This window comes from Marmota flaviventris, chromosome 7, assembly GCF_047511675.1.
Source record: "Marmota flaviventris isolate mMarFla1 chromosome 7, mMarFla1.hap1, whole genome shotgun sequence".
In the NCBI taxonomy this organism is placed as follows: domain Eukaryota; kingdom Metazoa; phylum Chordata; class Mammalia; order Rodentia; family Sciuridae; genus Marmota; species Marmota flaviventris.
The window spans coordinates 19,491,364-19,517,818 of NC_092504.1; the positions used below are offsets into that span (position 1 = coordinate 19,491,364).

The 26,455-nt window shown below is 37.3% G+C and overlaps 1 protein-coding gene across 2 annotated transcripts in view; it reads left to right on the forward strand.

The window, feature by feature from the left end:
• The first annotated feature begins 6,366 nt into the window (after positions 1 to 6,366).
• Pi4k2b (phosphatidylinositol 4-kinase type 2 beta) overlaps positions 6,367 to 26,455 on the forward strand; it is a 28,578-nt gene continuing 8,489 nt past the window's right edge. Inside the window, exons 1-7 of one of the 2 annotated variants that reach the window (XM_027939083.3) lie at positions 6,367 to 6,781; positions 14,443 to 14,597; positions 16,363 to 16,563; positions 17,158 to 17,289; positions 19,082 to 19,235; positions 20,340 to 20,407; positions 23,004 to 23,103. In XM_027939083.3, coding sequence (XP_027794884.2) covers positions 6,475 to 6,781; positions 14,443 to 14,597; positions 16,363 to 16,563; positions 17,158 to 17,289; positions 19,082 to 19,235; positions 20,340 to 20,407; positions 23,004 to 23,103 — 1,117 coding nt within the window. In that variant the 5' untranslated portion in view covers positions 6,367 to 6,474. Of the gene's footprint in view, positions 6,782 to 12,551; positions 13,075 to 14,442; positions 14,598 to 16,362; positions 16,564 to 17,157; positions 17,290 to 19,081; positions 19,236 to 20,339; positions 20,408 to 23,003; positions 23,104 to 26,455 lie in introns of those variants that run through there. The other variant, XM_027939102.3, reaches the window with a different exon arrangement.

Here is a 26,455-nt window from a genome sequence, read left to right on the forward strand (position 1 = left end):
GCGTCACACCATACATGCAGTCATACATGTAATTAGGGTAATGATGTCCATCTCATTCTACCATCCTTCCTGCCCCCATGCACCCTCCCCACCCTCCCTACCCTTTGCCCTATCATAGTTCCTCCATTTTTCCCATGGCTCCCCACTCCTCATTATGGATCAGCATCCACTTATCAGACTTCCAAGGTTCTGACAAAAAATATACTTAAAGCTCATAGGGAGATAAAAGCATTTTAGAAAAAAAAATGTTATCAACAAGAGACCTGTAGAAACATTGATATTTCTATTTTCTCAGCACTGAGTTAAAAATAAGGTGCCTTTATTTGTCAAGAGTCCCGCCCTACCTGAGATAAGGCTCTGGCTTTCACCTTACTCCATGTTAGAATGACTCCAAAATAGGCTAGATTTCAACTCATTTAAAGTTGTGTTCAAAAGATCAATTTTTGTTGTAAAGACTATTGTGATCCCAAAATAAACAGGGGATATAATATATAACTAAGTAAAGGTGTGAGATTATAAAAATCATTTTTCTTGATTCATAGTTACTATACAAATTAGATATATTTTTGCTTTGTTAACTTCATTTTGTATTTTCCTTGTAAACTTTATGACTGTTGCCTATTAGTGTTTTGCAGAGGTACTGCTTCTAATAAAACAACTTGAGTTAATTTGAGATAAGAAGCCATCACTTATAGGACAGACGGTATATAGTGCCGACTTCCAGTACTAATACTAACCCACAAATCTGTAATATTATAGATATTGAAGTTATAACCTGTAACTCGACTGGTGAAACTGACTTGCTGGATGTTTAAAACCCAAAACTTGGAGAACAAAGCCAAGTAAGTAAAAGAAAAAAGCAGCCAATGTTTTGGCCTTTGCCCTCTATGTTCAGCCAGGACGCAGCAAATGTTGGGATCCCTCTCTGGGCCCTGCAACTCTGGTGAGTCCCAATCTGTCCATGAGGGATATCGAGAGGACCCTAGAGAACAGGAAGCCAACAAGTGCACATTCTGCAAAGAGGAGGGGCGATGGAGATGGAAATGTCCCTGATACTTCCAAGAGAAGCCACTATGGTCAATAAGACCTTGACCCGCCCTGGAAAATGGCACCACTGGTAGAGGAAAGCTAAACAAGCCAAGAGACTTCACACATGTCCCCAACAGGAATCTCAGCTGACTCTTAAAAGAGTAGATAGGAACAAGGTCAGTTTTGACCAACTTGGTCTTAACAACTGGCAGGAGAGTAAAGCCTAAACAAAGTCTTACCTGGACATTTAAAAAAAATGTTTCTTTTAATATAACTTAAGATGTACACTTGTGTCAGCCCTACCAAAAGTTAAGTACAGCTGGAGGCTATAAAGGAGGGGTTCTTGTGTGGGAATGCCCAATAACAATGATCACAAATTTGTCTTGAGTTAATTTGAACCTGATCTCATAGACCTACAAATCTTCCTAACTTCCTGCATTGCTAATCTCAACCTGTTTTTCACTGATATGAGTTACTGTCTTTGTGGTTTTCAGAGACTGACTGAAATAGTTTTTGCGTTTTCTGGGCGTGGAGGTGCATGCCTGTAATCCCAGGGGCTCCAGAGGCTAAGGCAGGAGGATCACGAGTTCAAAGCCAGCCTCAGCAAAAAGTGAGGCACTAAGCAACTCAATGAGACCCTGTCTCTAAATAAAATACAAAATAGGTCTGGGGATGTGGCTCAGTAAGTTCAATCCCCAGTCCCCCTACCCATAAAAAATACGTATTACTTTTGTATAATTGTTTACAAAAAAGTATGTTTTGCTGTCTTGTTTATTGTTGGTTTAGTATGATCCCTGCCCTATGTATGCCTTGTCTAGTGACCTGCCATCTGCCACTGTGGACCACTGGACTATTCTGATGCTGAATACCCTAAATGTCCACGCCCCACCTGATAGAGAACAAGAACTTTGGGTTACTTCCCCCAACTTTGCCCTCTTTCAGCAGAAAGCAACTTGAAGATGTCATCACCCATTTTCCATAGAAATTCGGAAATAGAACAGTGGTCCCTTTATGCTTTGAACATAGCCTGTGCTGCTCTGCCCCTGCAACTTAATTTTTAAAATGGACATGTTTCTTTCTCTTCCTGTCTCCCCACTCCCCTCTACTCACTCCCTCATCCTAATCTCAGGGAAACAGGATTACCTTTCTTCCTCATTTTAGGAAGATATATCTGTCCCTGAGTACACCCACCGTAGGAATGAACTAATCCAGACTTTGGGGATGGTACCAAAAGATCTCAGAAATGACTGTCTCCCAGATTAACAAATGAATTACAGTTTCAACAGCCTCTGAGTCACTTCTTTAAAAGTCCCCTGTTCCTACTGATAAGCAGAATCACAGCTTCTGAGACAGGAGTCCCCTGTTTTTCTCCTTTGTTAAAAAAGGAATAAGCCTTCTTTTTCCTTTTTAATCAAAAGAAAAAAGAAAGAAAGAAAAAATGATGCCTTGAGGTGAAAGAATTAAGGTATAATTATTAATACTTTAATAATCCCTATTATTGGTATTTTTGATGGCTTATAAAAGTCATTTTGGTATATATTCCAGAAATTGAATAACTCAAAACAAAGGAGGACCTAAATGATGTCTCAGGATAAATTGTAAAAATTAATTTTTGATTGTAAAGCATTATTCAATCTTTAGCATATACCTTGGAAGGAAATGAACCATTTGAGTGATATTTTTTTTTTTTGCCGTTGCAAAATGGTTCCCATATTCATCTATTTATTTGGACAAATTTTCTCAGTATTTAAATCTATAAAAACTAAAAACTATAAATAGAATTTATGCTAAATATTCTCTCATCTAGATCCAAGAAATATTCCTCCATCAACCCATAAACTGAGAAAATATAGCACTATTCATTTCACTAAAAGATGCATTTGCAATAAAATATGTCACAGGAGATTATATCAAACTAACCATCTAAAGATAAAAATTATACACTTTGGGAAAAAATATAAGAACAGTGATTTGAAGACACTGGAAAGTAATCAAAAGCTGGTGGGCAGAAACTGAAAAGATGGCTACTCTTCAAAGGATGGACATATAATGAGTGAGGTTTATGTCCATACGTTTTACCTTGGGGTCCTAGTAGGCACTGTGCAAGACAGCTGGGACTCAATAAAAAGTCACACCTCCGTGGCTTAAGGAGTAGAGGATGAAATCTGGGGCTCCCAGAGCAGCTGGAAATGGAAGAGAGAAATCCTGAAATGGAATAAGTCAGGGGGGTAGAGGGCCCCTAAATCTGCACATACATTCTGCTCAGATCCTTGCCTAACATCTGAACTGTGTTGCATGGGGGAGACTTCAAGGAGCCCAGAAGAAAGCAACAGTTGGACTGTTGAAAGAAAAATATCAGGTAGATGTTGACTCCAGTCAATACACACACACACACACACACACACACACACACACACACACTTAATAAAATATATGGTCATAATAAATTAACAGAAACTTTAGAGCTAAAAGCGATGGAACTTGAAATTTTAAAGCTCGTCACTGGTGGGTTTCATACCTGTTTGTAAATAGTCAAAGGCTCACTGAATTTAAAACTGATTAAGAGAAGTTATCAAATATGAAGAACAGAGATAAAAACTATTGAAAAATAAATAGGTAGGTAGAGCCATACTGATCTTCGGGACAATATGTAAGAGTAAAACATACATGTAACAGGAATCTCAGAAGGAAAGGAAAGAGATAATGGGACAGATAAAAAAAATTCAAAGAAATAACTGAGATCCTTCCAAATTTCATAGAAAACATAAATCTACAGATTAAAGAAACTCAACAAAATCCACATAGGATAGACATAAAGAAAATAATTCCAAAGACATCATGTTCAAGCCACTGGAAACCAAAGATACAGAGGAAATCTTCAAGGCAGCTAGAGAAAAGGACATGATGCAGATTAGACAGTTAGGTAGCTGGACTTGATTCAGAGACAATGAAGGACACAGAACAACGAAATGACATTTTTAGAATTGAACATGGTTGAGTAAGAGGAGTCTGGAGAAAATATTTTTTAAATGATGGTAAAATAATGATAAATTCAAATAAATAAGAACTTGGAGGGCTGGGGCTGTAGTTCAGTGGTAGAGCTCCCGCCTCACACGTATGAGGCACTGGGTTCGATCCTCAGCACCACATAAAATAAATAAAGATATTGTGTCCATCGACAACTAAAAAACATATTTAAAAAAAAAGAACTTAGAACTTATCACCAGCAGATTCTGCATTATAAAGAATTTTTAAAACAATTCTTCATAAGGAAGTGGAATGATACTAGATAGAAACTCAGATCTACAGGAAGGAGCAAAGAACACAAGAAATACTAAAAATGTGGGTGGATATAAAATACCATAAATTATTTTCTTAATTTCTTTAAAAGATATGATTGCTTAAGCTAAAAATCATTCACTGTATTAAAACATGTAGGTTTAGTATACATGGCAACAATAATATAAAGGGTGGAGGATAAATGGAACTACATTTTTGCAAGATGCTTGCATTTTATGTCAAATAGTATAATGAAAGTTCTCAATACATCGAAATAATTTAAAGATGCATACTGTAAGTCCTAGCATAACCACTAAAAATTAAAATGATACAGCAGAAAGCCAATGAAATTAATATGAACTAACTAGACATACTGAATTAATCCTAAAGAAAGCAGAAAAGGAGAAACAGGGGGTAAAAGGATGAAGAAACAGTACAGGAATTGAAAAGTGAGAGATCTAAATCCAACCACATCATTATTACAATAAATGTAAAAGGATTAAAAATCCCAATTAAAGAATAGAGATTATCAGACTTGATTTTTTTAAAAACTCAAGAACCAATGGTAAACTATCTACAGGGATATCAACACACTTTAAGTATAAAGACACAAATAGATTAAAAAGAGTAGAAAAAGATTTACCTAAGGTAAACAGCCTAAAAAGTCTAGAATAGTTATAATATTATCCCTCAAAATGAACTTCAAGCCAAGAACATTAATAGAGATAAGAAGAACAGTCCATAATACTAAATTGTTTAAAGTTTAATTTTTAAAACTTTCAAAAAAGTCATTAGGAAGACATGAAACTCTTATGCACACACCTAGTAATACATCTTCAAAATACAGGAAGCAAAACTCATGAAACTAAAAGAAAAAATAGTCAAATCCATAATAATAATAATAAATAGCAATCATAATAATCTTCTTAGTAAGAAATAGAACTAGATAAAGAAAAACTTTTAGGATATAGGTGACTTAACTAAATTTATATTTATAGATTCAATTAGTAGTTCAATTCAAAACTATTCAAATGCAGAATTCATCTTCTTTTAAAAATGACCATGTAATGTTCACCTGCGTATATACTATACCAGGCTAAATAAGTCTTAACACATTTCACAAGAATGAAATGCCAAAGAATCTTTGTCTACAACAAATTTAAATTAGAAATAACACAAATTAGGAAAACCTTTAAACATTTGGAAATTAAACAACATACTCAAAAGAAATAGGTCAAAGAAGAAATCATAAGGAGAAATTAAAAATTTCATCAGAATGAAAATGAAAGCACAACACATCAAAAATAGCAGAATGCAACTAAAGCAATGCTTAGAGGACAACTCATAGCTTTAAATGCATATTTAAAAAGCAGAAAGGTCTTCAACCAATACTATAATCTTCTCTAAGCAACTAGAAAATCAAACCCCTACTGCAGAAGAGTATAAGTCGATGAACTCAAAAACGGAAAATGAATGGAATTGAAAGATGGCTTTTTGAAAAGAATTTAAACATTGATAAACTTCTAGCTAGATTACTCGGAAAACAGGAAAATACAAACTCTGCTATCAGGATTGTCCCAGTACAGATAAATATATAGCCACAGCCCCCTTAATGGGCTTTTAATAGAGGAAACAAATATCAGCCATTCAGGTAAATTCATATATCACAAAAGCTGTGGTAAACTTTAAGTGAAAATTCTGTAGTAGGAGGAGAAGCCTATTCAGTTTGAAGTGAGGCGGACCTCCACGGAAATAACTGCTGTCCGCACTGTGTAAGGGCAACAGCATCCTCCACCAGCGCTTTCCTGGCCTTGGCTGGCAGGTGGCTGCCCCACCGGCCCCGCCCGGCCCCGCCCGGCCCCGCCCGGCCCCGCCCGGCCCCGCCCAGGCCCGCCCAGGCTCCGCCCCATCGCGCTGATCCTTCTACGCAGGCGCGAGGGCGGCGCCCCGCGGAGCCGAGGGGTGGGGCGTGGCCGGCGGTGGGCGTGGTCGGCGGCAGGGCAGGGCGGGGCGGGGCAGCCGCGGGGCGGGCCCCGATCTGGCCCTTGTGCTGGTGAGGTGGCGTCGGTGTGACCCAGCCACTCCAGTTTGCCGCGATGCCGAGGCCGGGCCCCGGCACTCCGCCGCTCTGATAAGGTCTCGGCACGGAAGGAGGAGAGGGAGCCCATGGCGGAGCCCTGCGAGCCCGGCCGGCGGGGGTCCGCGGGCGGCGGGAACCCGGAGGAAGAGGAGGACGAGGAGCGGGAGCCGCTGCTGCCGCGGATCGCCTGGGCCCAGCCGCGGAGGGGTGCGCCTGGGGGCGCCGTGAGGCAGCAGGAGGGAGCTGGCGACGAGGGCGCGGCCGCCCCCCGCCAGGCCCGCGACGGAGAATTGCCGCTCCCTCCCAAGGACCGGTCCCCCAGCCTCTCGCTGGCCGTGGAGGCCACCCGCGGCTCGCCCACCGACCACAGCCGGAACCGCCCCTCGGTTTCAGGTGCGTCCCGCTCCCTTCCCGGCGCGTGCGTCCCCAGCGCCTGTTGCCCCCGCCGCGCGGCCCGCTTCCCGCCCGGCCTGGGGCTGCTCCCCGCGCTGCCAGCGCTCCTGGCTCGGCTGCGCCCCTCGCTTGCGCTTGCCTGGATGGAGGGGCTTCCCTGTTGCGGGGCGAGCAGCCAGCCCAGGCGCGGACACCTGCCCCGCGCCGCCTCTCGCCGTGTCCACTGTCTGTAGGCTGTGGACCAGCGATTGTCATTAAACTACCAGTTCTTTAGATTTCCCCCCAAAGTGAGTCCAAACTGCAGCCAGACACTGAAGAAAACTTAACAGAGTGACGTAAGTTGTTTGCTCAAGTTTGGACGTGAGTTCTGAATTAATAATTCGAAACTATCCACAAGTTCCCAGAGTTGTGACTTTGCAGGGTGGATGACAGCAGAGAGAGAGATGTACAGCAAGAATATCCAAAAACGGTTCAAAACGTTTTCCAACTAAATGTTATTGTGACGCTAGTTAGAGGGGGCAGAGACGAATTTATTTTTGTTTTTGTTTGTTTAATTACTTAAATTTAAAATTGGTAATTTACTCTGTGTTAATTTTTTTTTAATTGACATGATCAGATTTTATTTTTGTTTTTGGTACTGGGGATTAAACTTGGGAGCACTCAACCACTGAGATACATCCCCCACCCTATTTTGTATTTTATTTAGAGATAGGGTCTCACTGAATTGCTTATTGCCTTGCAGTTGCTGAGGCTGGCTTTGAACTTGATCTTCCTGTCTCAGCCTCCTGAGCTGCTGGGGTTATAGGCATATGCCACAGTGCCCAGCTAGTTTGTTTATTTTTTGAACAAAATAGATAGCTCCTGCTATCTATCTCTTTCAAAGTTTTTATTTCTTGAGTCGTTTCTATAATTATGCGTTAAAACACACACCTTTTCACTGTTAAATGAATGGATCACCTTTGAAAGAGGGTAATTGAAAATAAAGTTTAGGCATGCTGCTGTAGCATAGATCGTTGTTGAAGAAATGAGTTTGGGGCTTGTGGAGAGAAGTGAGACTAATTTCATGTAAATCGAGTAGACTTGATATAGTTATTGCTAGAGAAGAGACCAACTTGTTTGTGAAATGGTGGTGTTTACACCTACTTGCCGGTGTTAGGGTGGATTTAAAGAGATGGTGTGCACACAGTGTTTTGGAGTATCTTTCTTTGTAACACTTAAACGCTACAAAGAAGATAGTTTGTATTAATATTGCTTAGTTTTTCCCGAGTTTTGAACTTCCAGATTTTTACCTGCCCTGCTAATAGTATGTATGTAAAGAATTTGGGAGAGAGTAAGTTACTCAAGTTCTATTTGAACTTCTGTTCAAACATAAATACTCTAAATTGAAGAGGCCAAGAGGAAGCCGTCTGGCCCACTCTTAAGCTTTAGCCAACATTTCTGATGTGCATCTATGCTACTATTATAAAGTTAGGCTAATGGGCGCGTTTTCAGTACGACCCTTGGTCGAGCAAACAAACGTGAAGTTGGAACCAGATCACAAATGGTTCACATTCATCTAACTACACTGGCAGTTTGGACTTCTGTTACCTAGAGTCCAGTCTGTGAAGTAACCAAGATCCTCATAGATAGCTTGCCTTTTTCCACCTCAAAGTTAACATCATAGCTAGATTTTATTAGGGCCAAAAGTCCAGAAAATGCATTTGTTGTGTGAAAGTGAGGAGTTTTTTTTGGTAAATAAATAATATTAAGGCTAGAAAAAGTCAAAGTGAAGCTAGAATATGGAAGTTAGAATACATATGACTTATTGAAAAGAAGGCCTACCTCTTTAATGGTGATATTTTTATCACAATTTATAGTTAGTTTTCATTGACCATCCTTCTTGGGTAAAATTAATAAAATTGTGATGGTTGGTAGTTCATAAAACTTCAGAGGTAAGTGGTCTGCCCAGAGTCAAATATCTGGGAAGTGGTAAAGACAGAACTAGATAAAGCCTAATTCTTTTTCATGTCCTGCACTTTTCCATTTTGCTATAGATGCCTAAATGTTATTTATTTATTTTGGTAAGACGGCGGGGGGGGGGGGGGGGTGTTGAACTCAGGGGCACTAGGCCACTGAGCCACATCCCCAGCCCTATTTAGAGACAGGGTCTCACTGAGTTGCTTAGTGCCTAGCTTTGGCTGAGGCTGGCTTTGAACACACGATCCTCCTGCCTCAGTCTCCTGAACTGCTGGGATTACAGGCGTGCACCACTGCGCCCAGCTAGATCCCTAAGTGTTATAAAACAATTGTTACTTTGGTTATTATGGAGTTTTTTAAAATGGGATTTTAAAATAGTTTTGAACTATAAACATTACTTAAAGGTGTTTAAAAGAGATCCCTCCCCAAAAAATACTTATGATTAGTTTAAAATTTAGGGTTTTTTTTTTTTTTAAATGAGGCCATTATTTCCTTTGTCTGTTATCATCCAATTTCCATCAAACCACCTTTAGGTCTAAGACATTCTTGCCTTTAGATTAACATCATTTATGATGCTTAGCTGTTTTGTTTATAAAAACAGGAACTTTATATACTTTAGTCACATGTCTGTTATCTTTAATAAGGCATTTGACAAAGTCTAGAAATAGCAAAAACTATAGTGTTGGTTGTTAAATCATTATCAAAGTAGGAGTCGTGGCATTCCTTGTCCTAGTTATCATTTTAGTCAGTGAATTGCATAGTATTAAAGATGATAAAAGCTAATATCTATGTAGCAGTTGGTATGTGCTGGGCATAGTTCTATGTACTTCGCATTTGTTAATTTTTAACCAACCTTATGAAGTGAGTGCTATTTTTTATTCCCATTTAATAAAGCGCAGAGAGGTGAAGTGAGTTCTCCAAGGTCCCAGTTAGTACAGACTTGAGCACATACATGTCTGTTGTTGGAAAGCCTAACAGAACAATTAGAACTCACAAAGGAAAATGAAATTTTATTTATGTCATTTAATGATTCACGATAGCTTGAATCATTGGAACCCTAAATGATAACCTGGTTTCATTTAGAGGAAAGTTTAGAAGAGTAGAAGTTGCAGATGTCTGACTGTCACCATAACCTAGCATTAGAACCCTAAAGGTAGTGTTCAAATCATGTTCAAAAAATGCATGTTCAAAATTAGAAAATCATATAAATGTGAAGAAAGATGAGAAAAGGGGTAGTAAACTAAATAAGATGGAGACTGGAATAAGAGTACTGAAATAAGATTACTGAATAGCTAACATGAAAGAAACCAATTAGGGAGACCATGAAGTTGAACTTGTTGTTTGAACCAAAACAGAACTGACAAATGATAACTTGTCACACATTCTCTTGGAGAAGAGACTATAAGCTGAACAACATCTTTGTAATAAAAGTGATTGAATTCATAAGTCTAGTTCTTATAACTTTCCTGAAGTCCTTTTCAGTAGAAGTAATTCTAATAGCTGGTGTTAACAGTGTGGCTTGATCCAAGTTCAGGACACTGATAACCTGGTTTCATTTAGAGGAAAGTTTAGAAGAGTAGAAGTTGCAGATGTCTGACAGTCACCATAACTGAGTTTTTGAAATGGAGCAGGGATGTGTTGGAGATTATTCCTCAGCTGTTGCTTAGAATACAGCACACACAGTTCTTTGTTTTCCATTCATTAGAGATACATCATTCATCAAATATGTATGCCTACAGGGTACCTGTGGAAATCAAGGTCTTGAAAGAATAGTGACCTATCACATGCATGCCTCCCTACACAGCTGTGTAGCCTGGAGGAGGACTTAGTCAATTAGAAGAAGTAGTTCTAACAGACTGTCCATACTCTGACTGGTAAATCTGAGGTTCCACAGAGGCATGGAGCAGTACCCTAGATGTGTAAGGGACAGGGAAGATTCAGCTGAGTGACATCTAGCATTGGAATCCTAAAGGTAGCGTTCAGTTCATCAGACTTATCAGCACTTTTTTCTAGAAATATTCTGGTTAGTGGGTAAGGTAAGGAAGGATGGGAAAGGGGTAATTCTAACTCTTAAGGGAGGATGAGTTTGTTTTAATTGTTTGTTTAATTACTTAAATTTAAAATTGGTAATTTACCCTGTGTTAATTTTTTTTAATTGACATGATCAGATTTTATTTTTATTTTTGTTTTTGGTACTGGGGATTAAACTTGGGAGCACTCAACCACTGAGATACATCCCCCACCCTATTTTGTATTTTATTTAGAGATAGGGTCTCACTGAATTGCTTATTGCCTTGCAGTTGCTGAGGCTGGCTTTGAACTTGATCTTCCTGTCTCAGCCTCCTGAGCTGCTGGGGTTATAGGCATATGCCACAGTGCCCAGCTAGTTTGTTTATTTTTTGAACAAAATTTATTGAGGGTCTGCCATGTGCCAGGACCTCTATTCTAGTCACATAAGATACATCAGAGAACAAAACAAAGATCTTTTGCTTTCCTGGAACTTAGATCATTTTGTTATAGTATTGTAAGTGTGAAGGATGAATAAGAAATATCCATGGGAAAGAAGCTTGGAATAGTCATGAGAACAGCAAAGCTTCAGGGGTACTTTGGACATCTGAAAAGTGAGAAGCCTGAACGAGACTGGAACTTGACTAGAAGGCCACCGTCTCTTCCTAGTATTGACCCAAAGGGAGTATATGAGGCTACTTAGAAAATAATTTTGAATGTATTCCGACACCAACACAAAATGCCATACTTTATTTCTTAAGATAGTGACCACAATTTTTTTAGAAACATGGCTTTTTAAATTTTTTATCTTTATTTTATTTATTTATTTTTATGTGGTGGTTCCGATCGAACCCAGGGCCTCACTCATGCTAGACGAGTGCTCTACCACTGAGCCACAACCCCAGCCCCAGTGACCACAGTTTCAATGGAATATATATAAATATAATTATATATCAAAGATAGCCTGGTGTGGTGGCACATGCTGTAATCTTAGTTTTTTGGGAGGCTGAGGCAGAAGGATTGCAAGTTTGAGCCAGCCTAGACAACTTAACAAATTCCCAGCAACTTAGTGAGACCCTATCTCAAAATAAAAATAAAAGCTGAGCATGGTGGTGCACACCTACAATTCTAGCAACTCAGGAGGCTGATGCAGGAGGATTGCAAGTTTAAGGTTAGCCTTAGCTCCTGTCTCAAAATTTAAAATAAAAAAATAAAAGGACTGGGGATATAGCTCATTGATAGGTTGTCCCTGGATTCAGTTCCCAATACCACACACACACACACACACACACACACACAGCAAAAACCCAGAGGGCTGCAGTGTAGCTCTGTATGCTAGAGAACTTGCCTAGCGAACAGAAGTCTCTGGATTCTATTCCAGCACTGAGTTATTAAAAATCAAACTGATAATAAACCTTCAAACCAGATTATCCATATCATATGTTGCGTGAAGTAGTATAATATCTGGGGGTGCCTTTCACATTAAACTCATTATCAAAGTACATTTAAGTAATGAGCATGCAGAGAATCGTAGAATGTAATTGTCAGTAATGAATCAGTTAAGGAAAAATTATCTACTAAAAACCACTTGCTTTCATTTTAGAAGAGTTGATAGGTCTTTTTTTCTGACAGTAATTAGATAGTAGGACCAGTTATTTTTTTAAAGTGCTCTTCTGGATTTTGATGCTAAATGCAAACCATGTTCAAAGAAAAAAATGTGTAGCTTCCTGTAGGATGATATTATCTCAATAATGTGGCAAGAACATCCTGCTTTATTTTCTACAGAAATGTTTCTAATTGATTGATTTTGGTTGAAACTGAATTGTTCAGTATTTGACAAATGACTATGGACTTCATGTTAGGAACAACAGGAGGTTCTATGACACACCTAACCCATAGCCAACTTGGTAACACTTACTAGTAATAATGTGAAGTCTTGCGTAGCCCAAAAGAGCTGTTCAGGTGTAGACTGTGAGAGAACAAGAGTAGTCCAAGAGTTCAGCGATTTCAATATAAATTAGTATTATGACGAAACTCCTGAGGAACTCCTACAGTATTCTAGGGACTCTTTCTTTTGGGTCAGTGTCAAGATTGAGGATGAGGTGTCTATTCTGTTCATGAGTTACTTGGTTCTGGAGACCATATTTGGAGAGGAAACGTTGAAATACTGAGGCAGGAAATGAGGACAAGTACATGAAATACTGAGGCAGGAAATGAGGACAAGTACGATGCTGAAAAGCCTGAGAACACTTCAGTGTGGAAGGAGGTGGAGAAAGACTCAGAGGAACAAGAAAGGCCCTTCAGCTATTTGATGGGCATCACTGAAGAGGGTAAGTAGTAGGCCTTTGCTCCAGACGGCAGGTCTAGGATAAGGGCGGAAACTGCAGAAGACACACTTCATTTCTGGAGTGAGATGGGAAGCCCTTGAACTGTTAGGTACAAAGGAGTGATGCAGTCTGTCCTGTTTTGAGAGGGTTACTATGGCTGCTTGGTTGAGTGTAGAAAGGCAGGAGTGAAAGAGGAAGACCAGTTAGGGGGCTCTTATAATAATTTGGGCAAGAACTGATAATTACCTAAGTAACATGGAAGATGGTAAGAGGCTGGGCTCCAGACACTAGGCGGTAGAGCCTACACAACTTTCTTGTTGGAGATAGAAGGTGAGAGTGGAAGATCAGGAATGATTCTAAGGATCTGCAGCTTATTCTGGTTTATACAACTGGAAGATTTTGAATTGCCAGCAGCTACAACAGGGAGGAATGGAGATGAAGTCTTGGGGTGGGGGGTGTTAAAGATGAAGAATTGAGTTTTGGGTAATAAACTTTGAGCCATCCGTTAACATCCAAGTAGAGATGTTGAATAATAGTTGCAAGTCCAGGCCTGAGAGAGAAATTTGGAAATCATCAGTGTTGACCCATAGTTAAGCAGTGGATCAGTAGGTGTGGTGCTGTGTGTATGTGTGTGCGTATACACACACACACACACATATATATATGTATATAAGAGACATTTTTTTTTTATTTTTTCACGTCATGAAGTAGGCAGCTAGATAGATAATCTGCTGAGAGAGGATGGGAGAGGAGGTGTTGAGAATTTGAGTTGATATGCGTTTCTCTGGTCAAGTTCAGCTATCCTGGCAGAGGCATAGAGTCAACAGACAGGTTTCGCCAGGACTGGGATTTTTCCTGGTGACCATGATGAAGGGAGGGAAAAGAGTGATTCTGTAATGACAGGCCATATTTAAGGTGGTCAAGGAGTGGGGCACATGAAGGGAGTAAAGACCAAGGATAACAAGGAGATCAGTGCTTGTAGGTTCCTGTAGGATGGGTGAATTTTATGCTGGAGGGACTAAACTGGGAAGCTAGGAGGTGCTTGAAAAATTGTGGAGAATTTGTAGTTACTGATGATAGGATTTGAGACAAGACTGTGGAATTAGAGCTAGAGAAGGATGAAGGACAGAATCATTGCAGAGGAGTTCAAAGAAGTGAGAGGTATTTGTGTGATTTTTTTCAACAAATAGTAAAGTTTTTTCCATATGGCATTGTTTAGAACTTAGAAGTGGTCAGGAAGGAGGATCAAAGCTGGCCATGTAGTACTTAATTACATTTTTCTGTACCTCTGTCCTAACGCCAATAATCAAATTTACACATTTAGGTCCATATCATGAGCATTCTCAAGGCTAATCTTTCTTCTTAATGCAGTGACCACGGGCCTTTCAGAGATGAATGCATTCTTGGATGATCCAGAATTTGCCGATATTATATTGAGAGCAGAACAAGCAATAGAACTGGGAGTTTTTCCACAAAGAATTTCTCAAGGCTCAAGTGGAAGTTACTTTGTAAAGGATCCTAAGAAGGTGAGAATTTCACAGACCTACTATATACTAAGAAAATTTTGGAAAACACTAACTTAAATCTGAAGTCATTGTGAATTTCTGAAGATATTAATTTCGATTGTACTCTCTTTTCTGCAATAAAGCACAATTTTTTTGTTATTATTTTTTACTAAAGCACCCTCATCTATAGAAATAGAGCTTATTGTTGTTAAGTTATAGAGTGCTATTCTGACAGCTTCTATTTGGTTTCAAGCAATTACTGAATAACCTGTTCACTTGGAGATTCGTTGAGCATATGTCAATAAGTCCTCACCTTAAAATAGTCAATTACCATACTTGCCAAGCAGAGTAGAAATTGAAATTTTCACAACTTGTCTAATGTCATTTCCAATGCTTGTTTTTTTTTTTTCAAGGCTATATTTTTCTCTAGATATATTTTTTCTGGCATTGTGCCAAGGGAAGGAGGTTGGGTAACCTGAAGTGTGAAGTCATTGAAATGCACAAAAGTGAAATGAATAAATGATTCTGGAACAGAAAAAAGAAATTTCTATGGTAATTTCTTCCATTTAGTCTAGAATTTTTCAAAAATTGATCTCATCTTTTCTAAAAGCCTTCTGATGCACAACCAGCAAGTCCTCTTTTGAGAGATAAGAAAGTTCACAATTTTACCCCCTTTTTTTCAAAGATTAAAGTTATATTTTCAAAGTAATTTTAAAGCATAGTCCTCCTTTGAGATTTTAAGATAGTTGTAGGTACCTGGGCACAAGGCACAAGGGCATATGCCTGTAGTCCCAGCTACTCAGAAGTAGGAGGCAGGAGGATCACTTGAGCCCAAGAGTTTGGGGCCACCAGTCTTTGCAACATAGCAAAGTCCTTTCCCTTAAAAGTTAAGATAAAAAATATATATGTATTTTATTTTTTATATATATATATATATATATATATATATATATATATATATATATATATGTTGTATCAGATTAGTACAAAAGGTTATAGAGATTTTAGACATTCATGAACCAATCTTTTAAATAAAGGAGTTTATTTAAAAGATTGGTTCATGAAAAACATAACTGGGAAAGTCTTAGGCTAAGAGCAGCTGACAGCATAGTTATTCAATGTATCTTATTCCCTTTGTTTAGAAAAATATTTTTTGGCATAGACTTTATTAGTTTATTTAGCAAACACTTGGAAGCTTAATGTGTTTCAGATATGGCTTTGAGTACTAGAGGTGCAGCACTAACAAAGCTCCAGCCTTTTTAGAATGTACGCCATAGTGGGGAAAGTAGATGTTAAACAAACTTGTGGCTTGGGTGTTTAATAGATTCTGAATAGTAACACTGTTTGACCTAAAGTGGTGGTTTTCAAACATTTAAAATTGGTGAGACACCTTTTTTTAACCTCAAAGTCCATTAATATAAAACAAATGAGTTAATCTGGTTAAATGGCATGGGTCACAGGTTAAATGGCATGAACCCTTGCCCTCACCTTCTAAGGTTTGTCAGAGCACTATTTGAAAAGTACTGGTCCAAGGAATTATTGAGTTTAGATCCTCAATGTAAATGAGTAAAATGTGATCGAAAACAAACCTCTTAACACTTGAGGGTTATGCCTAAATTTGGTTCCGGGAATAGGAGGAAACAAATTATGAGAATATGTTTTGTGGATTATTATCTCTCTCTCTCTCAATCTATATGTAAAATAATGGATATCAATGTGTTTGATATATATGTCTGCTTCCACACATGTAAAAGCCTAATAAGATTTTTCCTTTTTACCCCTTTAGAAAATTATTGGTGTTTTTAAACCAAAATCAGAAGAGCCTTATGGTCAATTGAATCCAAAATGGACCAAGTATGTCCACAAGGTCTGCTGCCCTTGCTGCTTTGGCAGAGGCTGCCTGCTTCCCAACCAGGGCTACCTTTCTGAGGCTGGGGCCTACCTCTTGGATGAAAAGCTTCATCTGGGCATTGTACCTAAAACAAAGGTAAAGCAGAGTGGGTTTCCAGTCAAGTACTTAGCCCACTTGTCTGTGAGTACTTTAGTAATAACTTAATGGTAGAGCCTAAAGTGGAATCCCTTCTTGGTAATTCAAGAGTATGAGCAGCTGCCAACTTGTCCTCACATAGACCGACAAGCATGCAAGGGAATGGCTCTTGTTCCTGGGAGGTCACGGGAGCTAACACAGAGAGGAGGAAGGACTTGCATTTAGAAAGTAGACAAAAATGAGGGATCGAGATTTGTGGAAGGTCAAGATAGCTATTTACAAGGCTGCTATTGGTATCTTTTGGACTTTGTATGTTTTAATTGTTGCCATCCTCAAAATGTTCATATCTAATTCTACAATTTAAAACTCTTGCTTAGTTTTTTCCACTAGAAATTTTTAGGTCACTTTTATACCTCTTTGAGAAAAGAGATATGTTCCATGGTTTCACAAAATCCCCTGGCCTTTCTATCTTAGATTTTCAGCTATAGCCTTAAACTTTGCTCGTTTACAGGATTAGAGTGAATTTGATTGCGTACGTGGATAGAAATATCATAATGCAAATTCTGACCATTTTTCTGAACTCTGTGTTTCTAGGTGGTTTGGCTTGTCAGTGAGACATTTAATTACAGTGCAATTGACCGAGCAAAATCAAGAGGCAAAAAGTATGCCTTACAGAAAGTGCCAAAAGTAGGTAGAAAGTTTCATCGGATAGGACTACCTCCTAAGGTGAGTTACTGTGATAAGCTGTACTTAGGATGTAGTTGGGAGGTTCAGCCTGATCTCTTAGAGCTAAACATCACACTCTGGACTGTGGTTATAGTAGTAAAAGCTTTTTCCTCTTTGAGGAGCTCATAGTAACCAAGCCATTTCAATGCAGTTTGATAAAGTGCTTGATAGGTAGTAAGTTCGGGAGCTTTGAGAGGTTCAAAGAGGGATGCCTAGAACTGAGATTATAGCCCAGTCGTGGAGCTTTTGCATAACAGGCTAAGGCCCTGGGTTTGATCCCCAACACCACACACACCAAGAAAAGATGCAGAAGAGGGATGCCTAACTGAGTCTGGAGGAGCAGGGAATGTTTCCCAGATGATGTTGTATCAAAGGCTTTATAAAGTAATGGCCAAAAGTTCCGATCTAGAGTCAGAGCTGGGTTCCATCCTGTCTCTATACTAGTTAGCATGAGACCTGGGCAGGGTCTGTATTTTGTCAGCCCTAGTTTCTATGAAGTAGGGAATGACATGAACTACCTCTTAGGATAAACTTGAGAAATTCAGGTCAAGTACTTGGTACATAGTTATGGTTCAGTAAATGGTAGCAGCCGTGTTTGCTCATTGCACATTAGATCTTGTTTTTTCTAATCACTTTAAAATAAACTGAGAGATGATTAGCAGCTAACTAAGCAAAGGTGGAGAGGGCTAATGGGAAAGGCATCCTAGAAAAACTCTAGGATTTATTTTTTAAAAATAAACTTGACCTATGATTTTGTTTTGGTTTTGCTCTACATGTATCTAGATAAAAGATGTGGAGTGGAAATTCATGATTAACTAATTTTAAAAATTGTACTCCAAGTAAACTTGGAGTTCTAAGACTTTTTGTAAGTCCTTTTCCTTCTTGGATGTGCTAAAATAAGCATGACTATTGGAGACTATGGTTTCCATATTAATGACTACTACTACTTAGTTATAAGTGCCTTAAGAAAACGTTGGAATTGTTTAAAAAAAAAAATCATGCCAACAACAAGACTATAAAATGTTGGGATAAGGAATAGATTTTTGTGTGTGGTGATTTGTTTGCATTTGTGAAGATTGCTCAGTACCCAGGCATCATCTGCTGTTGAAAACTTGTATTTCCATCTTTAATACATGGTTTAATGTTAACTAGTAAATTTTAGTAACAAAAATGTCTTTTAAGATGGATATATTTTCAAGGAAAGAACTTTGTAAAAAAACACTATAGAGGTTATGATTAATTGATTGGTTCTTTTAAAATTTATGACAGGATCTTTAATCTGAATAGTCAAAGAATCCACTATTATTTTTAAAATAAAATTATTTTCTGTATTTTATGTTTTAAGAAGAATCTTGAAAAGTTTCTTTCATGATTAAAATTGCACTATTATGAAATAATCAGGATTGATGTTCAATTTAGCCTCCATAATTAAATTCACTTCAATGAATATTTTTAGAAAGCAGCATTCTTGTTAAGAGTGTCACCTTGAGGGCATATGTTTATTTTCCTTTTTGATTATCCCGAAATAGCTGCTTAAAAGTCTAGTCTAGCAATGCTCCTTAATAGTCTAGGGTTGAACATTTTTTATTTGCTGTGCGTTCTTCATGTGATTATTTAAAATTAGTGTGTAAAAATAGGTTTCTTGATAAATATGCTTATCTAAATTAGCGTTATCTCTTCTATTTTTCTTATTATGTTTGTATAACATTTTGTGACAGTACTGCTGAGAAATTAAAAATTAATCCCTTTGTTCTTGTACTTTCGTTTCTAACTATAGTTCTTAAAATTGTAGATTGGTTCCTTTCAGTTATTTGTTGAAGGTTACAAGGAGGCTGAATATTGGCTTAGGAAATTTGAAGCTGATCCTTTGCCTGAGAATATTAGAAAACAATTTCAGTCACAATTTGAAAGATTAGTTGTTTTGGATTACATCATCAGAAACACAGGTATTGAAGTTCTCTCATTTGTTCACTCCGATCTCGTTAGCTTTCAAACTGTACTATTGTTATCTAAATCAGAGCTATAAAATTTTGATGCAAAAATCTTAAAGCTACTTCTTCTACCTGTTTTCAAGACAGACATAGTACAAACTCTCCTGGGCATAATTAATCCTATACTGGGGGGTTTGACTCATACCAGGTGACAGATCAATTCTTGGCCCCTAAAGAGAAATTTCCTAGGAGCAGGACAAGGCCAGATATTAGAAATGTTATCTGCATAATATGAAAAATTAAAACTGGATTGTATAATTTAGTTTAAATGCTCATTTTGACATTGTGTAATTGTTAGTATAGTTACAAATACATTAAACTTTACATTTGTTCTGCTTTGTAAGGAAATAATCTAATTCCAAATTTGGATGTAGACAGTCCAAAGCAGTAGGTCCCAATTGTAGTTCCCTGGATTCTCAGGGTCATTCTTGTACAATATCCTAGACTTACTGAGCAAAAACTCTGCAGCGGGGCAAGGACTGTATTTTCATGCGTTTTCCAGGTAACTCTGATGCACTCTAAAGTTTGAGAACTACTGGTTTGAAATGTTTTCTCATTCATATTAGCTTCTGAAAAAGCATCATGTAATTTTCTACATTGACCTTCTTTATTAATATGATCTTAAATTAATACTAAAATTAGTGTGTAGTCCAGGGTACCCCAGTACCCTGGTAACCTGTTTGGAAATTTGCCTAGCAGGAAGGGTAGATGCTTTTTCTTTCTCAGGTGAAGAGGAAGTTACCCTTGATTTTAATAACCTTAATCTAATAATCATATCTCCCTCACAGGGTAGGTTATAAGGATTGAATTAACACATGTGAAGCCCCTAGAACAGTATCTGGCACAGAGAAAACATTGAATAAATGGTCGCAAATATTTATGGGGTTTTTTTGTTTGTTTGTTTTTTAGTTTTAAATTGGAACTTTGATATGGTAGACGTATGCTATAGAAAATCAATGAAAATCTCAAAAATCGGCAGGTGACTAGATTTCTCCTCTTGATATTCATCTATAATGCCCATAAAAATCAATTAACAAATTTTTTTGTTTCTTTTAAAAGACAGAGGAAATGATAATTGGTTAGTCAGATATGAAAAGGAGAAATGTAAAAAAGAAACTGACTGTGAGGTAAGCAAATTTTAAATGAATAAGTAAATATATCTATATCTACACACACACACACATACACAACAGTCAATTTGTGTAAAAGATTTCTTGAAATTAAGTTATTCTCCATTATCTCCTCCTTCCCTTGTTAAATCTTTGATTTTAATTCTGTTCTTCTCATCTTTTTTCTGTCACTTGTTTACACTGAATTTTCCAGATTCTATTTTTTATTATCTCTAGGCAGCTTTATTTTTTGTTTTGTATTAAAACAGAAGAATGATACCAGATGTATCATTTTTTTTTAGAGCTTGGGAAATTTGCAGAATGACTATTTTTACTTTGCTTTTATGTAATTAAGGTTTCTGGTATTTTTGTATTTTATTAGTTCAGTTCCTGCTGAGTTTTTTGGTACTAGGAATTGAACTCAGGGTGCTATATCACTGAGCCACAGCCCCTGCTCTTTTTATTTTTTATTTTTGAGACAGGGTCTCACTAGTTCTGAGACTGGCCTTGAACCTTGTGATCTTCCTGCCTCAACCTGCCAACGTGCTGGGATTATAGGCATGTGTATACCATTGCACTGGCTCCTTCCGAGTTTTTGATTCAGTATTAGGTAATCTAATATTACCTAATGCAGTGGAACATGTATGCTTCACTTATGAATTATACCCACTGAACTTAAAGAAAACTTTCACTTAGAAGCTGGTTTTAACACAGAATAAACTGAGACTCTTAACACTATAAAAATTTTAGATTCATTACTATCAACTCTGAGTAACCTAAGTTCACATATTAGTTACATAAGACATTTTTAGACGTTTTTAAAATTTACAACAACCTGGCCTTACTTTTGAGAAAATTTTAAGTGATTAAGAAAAATAATTTCTCCAGTACTTATAATTTCTGTGTTCTTAAATTGTCACTTAAAATGTTTGCATCACTTTGAAGCATTTGTACTTTTAATTGTTTATCCAGGAAATTTTAAAATACATATGCAGTACTTAGTAATAAAAAAACCCAAACTTGATACACATAGTAAGGGAATCAATCTTTTTAAAACTACGCTGAGTGAAAGAAGCTATAAAAGGTCACATACTGTATGATTCCATTTACATAAAAGTCTAGAAAATGCAGATCAGCCCCTACTGACAGAAGGCAGACCAGTGGGTACCGGGGACCGGGCAGAGGGAGGCATGAACTGCAGTGGAACTCAGGAAACTTTTGGGTGAAGCTTTCACATCTGTTCAGGTTTATCAAATAGGACCCTTTGACATGTAAGGTTTATTTGTATAAATTATACCTCAACAAAGTTGTAAATAGGAAAAAGAATGATAGAAATAAAAAATAAATGGCAGTTATAGCAGAAAGGGATTTAAAATACATACAAAATATATATGTGTGTAATACCTCCTGAATTTGTTTTATTGGTATATCTTGGATAATTAAATTTGTTGAAAACTTTCTTCTTTCGCCCTGAGTATTTTGTGTATGTTTATTGAGGTAAGATTTGGTATAAACTAAGAGAAACAAAGAAACCTGGCACATCTTCACAGTAGAATTTTTAATTTAAAAATAGCCCTTTTTACTTCTTGCTCTTTTATCTAGGACACTTACTAATGCCAACCACCTGTCTTTATAATGGGAAATACTCTTTGTCTTCCTCCTGAGGTCTTGGTTTCTGCTACAGAAGAATGTAGAAGTCAGGAATGGCCTACATTCTGTAGTCAAGAATATCATGAGGTTCCTTCTGCTCGACCTTATTATATTTAGTTATAGTCTTTTAGAAGAATTTTCTTTAGAAATACTTTATATGTAACCTAATTGTTTCCATGGGACTATAAGAAAGACTAAATTTTAATAAGGTAATTTTGTCAAGTTGTTAACTTAAAGAAATCAATAATGTTTTGCAAATATTAAACATCTAAGCAATGCATCTAGAATATCACTTTTTTTGGTGGGGGTGGGGTACAGGGGATGGAACCAGAGGCACTTTGCCATGGAGCCATTCCCCAGCTTCTTTATTTATTTATTTATTTATTTTTGAGACAGGGGCTTGCTAAATTGCTGAGGGCTTTGAACTTGCAATCCTCCTGCCTCAGCCTCCCAAGCTGCTGGTATTACAGACATGCACCACTGTATCCAGCTTAGAATATCACTTTTAAAGTCTTAATATTCTCAAACTCTCCAAAAACAGGGGACAAAAGTGAAACCATTACCAAGTAAACATGTTGTGTCAAATTTTAAAATTAGCATTTGTGAAATTCCTACTGGTTTTTTAAAATAGTCTCTTCCCTTCCTGGGTGAATTTGTTTTGGTTTTGATTTTGATTTTCTTTTTTTCTATTTCATTTTTTTTGCAACAATTTTAATTTTTATGGACTCTTTTTAAAAATATTTTTTATACTTTTATTTTATTTATTTTTATGTGGTGCTGAGGATCGAACCTAGTGCCTCACACTTGGTAGGCGAACGCTCTACCACTGAGCTACAACCCCAGCCCTTTTATGGACTCTTGAGAAAGAATATGTCCTTAAACCTCAGTAAGTATTATAAATAATTTATCCTTTGGAAATATTTATATAGGTGCTTTTACCAACAGATCATTCTTTCTTCTTTAGGTCTTAAACTGGATCAATGATAAAGAATTGCTTATTAAAGTAGCTGCAATTGATAATGGTCTAGCATTTCCTTTTAAACATCCTGATGAATGGAGAACATGTGAGTATTTAGAACCATCTGTAGATTCTATCATAGTCTCTTTTCCAAAGCAGGGAGGGAACAAGATGTGTAGACATCAAAATAGCAAAACTGGATGAAGTATAAGTATAATCATTTATTAGGATTCAGTTCTAGGCACTGGGAATACAAAGATGTGTACTGCATGGGTCTTGCTGTCTATTGTTTGGTTAATATTGTGAGTTGCATTCACTTATAAAATGATTTAGGCCTGCCCCCCTCCCATTCAATAGTGATTTAATTTCTTTCCGAGTCTCTTCTATGGTTAAATACCAAGTTTTCTATATCTTGAGCCAGTTACAGATATTTTTAAGTTTGCTCAAAATTATCTATGATATCTGGAGTTTCAGATTTGTGAGTATAACATTTTATGTAGAATTCTCTTACAACTTAAAAAAAAAATTAAATGTCAGGCATTTAATTACACCTGTAATCTCATCCATTTGGGAAGCTGAGACAGGAAGATCACGAGTTGAAAGCCAGCCTCAGCATTTTAGAGAGGTCGTAAGCAAATTAATGAGACCTTGTCTCAAAATAAAAAATAAAAAAGGCTAGGGATGATGTTTAACGGTTAAGTGACCCTGTGTTCAGTCCCTCGTCCCCACCCCACCAATTTTTTTTAATCCCCTCTTTGCATTTTAACTTCTTAGAAGATGAAATGAAGTGATATGTAGAATTTGCCTTTAAATATTTGTGGAGGTAGAGACAAGATAGAACAGGTGAAGTAATTTCACAAAAGTTTATTAATAACTAAATTAGGTTATTTGGAATGTGGGAGTTTACTACATTGTTTTTTGATTTTTGCATAGTTTAAAATACATGTAGTAATTAAAATTTTAAAATAATCTCTAACTATGATTATACCTCTTTTAAATTCCTACTATGAATTACTTTTTTTTAATGTTTAAGCTTGTCAAAGATTTGTTGCTTGTTAAGCATTAGACTATTTGTTTACTTACTTATCTTGCTTTTCTTTAGGTTATTTTATTGATCAGATTTTCAGTTTGCTTGCTTGATTTTTTTTCATTAACTATGTGTTCTATCTTTTATTATGTTCATCCTCTTTTGCTTTCCATCACTGTGGCAAAGTAACTGAGAAAATAAACTTAATGAAGGAAAAGGTTTATTTTGGCTCATGGTTCCAGAGGTTTCCATCCATGGTCTTTTAGCTCTGTTGATTTGGGCCTGTGGTAGCATAGAACAACGTGGTGAGAGCATGTACCAGAGACTGCTTACCTCATGGCTGCTAGAAAGCAAATGAGAGTGACAGGAGGAAGCCAGGTCCCAATATTGCTTTAAAGGGCACACCCCGAGTGACCTAACTTCCTCTCACAAAGTTCCACCACCTCCCAGTAGCACCGCAGGCTGACAACTGAGCATTTTACACATGGCCCTTTGGATGACATTCAAAATCCAAATTATGGCACTATAAATGCTATTATTGGGCCATATATTTTCATCTGGGTATCATTTCAGCTAAACTACTGATTGGATGAGTTCTGCCATATTGTTCTGCTTTGCTTATTTGTATTCTCCGATTTCTTTGATACAAGTAACTTAGAAGTATTTTATTTGATTTCAATATTGGTTGTTTTGATTATTGACATTTTTTTAAGTGTGTGTTGTTGCAGTTGTCCTATGTTACTGCATTGTGATCCATGAAAATAGCATGTGAATTTTTTTTCTCTTTCCACATTTCTTATTGGTGCATTGTAGTTATATATAATGATAGAATTTGTTCTTCTACATTCGTACATGCAAACAAGTGAATTGTTTTTTGCAATTCATTAGAATGTACTTTATGATTTTATATGTGGCTGATTTGGAGGACTATATTTGAAAAAATGTGTTTGGCACAAAGTTCTGTCTACGTCACTAATTAATGTTTGTTGGTTGTTAGTCCTATCAAATCCTTGACTTATTTCTTGACCACTTAATTAAACCACTTAATTTTCGGGAGGCAGTTAAGATCACCTTGATTGTGATTTTGTCAATTTCTTCTTGCATTTTTTACTTTGTATTTCACTCACAAAAATGTCCAGTGTTTTATGTTCTTGGTGGTTTTTCTGTTTTGTTTTGTTTTTAATCTGTGTGAATTATATTGCCCTTTATCCCTCTCCGTATTTTGCTTTTTATTTTGCCTGTTACAACTTTGCTATCCCTCCTTTCTTTTTGTTGGCATTTACCTGGTATTAGACAATTCTTTTATTTTTAACCTTTATCATTTTGTTTTAAGTGTATGACTAATAAACAACGTTGGGTACATTTTTCTTAACCCAGTCTGAGTCTTTTAATATGTACACTTAACTCCATAGTTTAAATCTTAATAAACTGAACTTTTTTCTGCCATCTTATCTTTTTTTCTCCTGACTGTGAATTCTCATTTGTTCCCTTTTGCTTTTCCTATCTTTTGTTGACTGAATTGTCTTGTTTCCATTTTATTTTTCCTAATCTTTGGGAAACTGTTCAAATTACATTTTGAAGTATTAGGTTTTCTGTAAGACAGTTGATAAATTTTATCAAACATGTAGTTGGGTATTAAAGGTCTGGATCTTAAAGAGGAATTGCTATTGAGAATATAGTTTTTAAACTGTTGTTGTCATCTGGAAGCCATGGTGGTATTTGCTATCACCCAGGGAAATCAAGGAGAACAAACACCATTGCCTAATCCAGTGCTAGGAACATAAGAGCCTGATAAATGTTTCATGAATGCTTAATAAGTAAAGAAGGAAAGGAACTGAGTTTAGAGTCTGGAGGAACGCTGATGTTGAAAGAATGGAGGAAATGCCAGCACAAGAGAGAGGGAGCGACTTATAAGACAGAAAGTAAATTGTGAGAGAGTGGTATCTCCAGAACCATAGAGGGGGAATGTCATAAAAGTGAAATTCCTTGCTGCAGAGACTAAGTAGCATGAGGACTGCAGGTGGGTCAGTGGAGAGCCCTTGTGGGATGACTCGGGGGCCCAGGGAGGGATTTTGGATGAAGTTGAGGGATAAGAAGTGAAGGCAGGCAAAGAATAAGGGCTTTCCCTTTATGAAACTCTTCAGGGAAAGACAAGAAGGGAACTGGACCTACCTTCCAGGAGATGGGGGCCAGAGGAAAGGCTTTAGCATGCAATTAGTACCTCCCGCAGTGTGCAGAGAGATCTATAGAAGAGATATGAGTATCAGTGGCTCCAAGGGAAGATTTCTTCCTCAAGCTCTCTGAGTGGTGGGAACCAAACTGGGGTGTTTGGAATATGCATACGTACCCTTTCTAGAAGATTCCACCATTATGCAAATCTTTCAAGTCCTGGTACTGTGTGAATTTAATGGTCTCCTTGTAGGGGCCACTA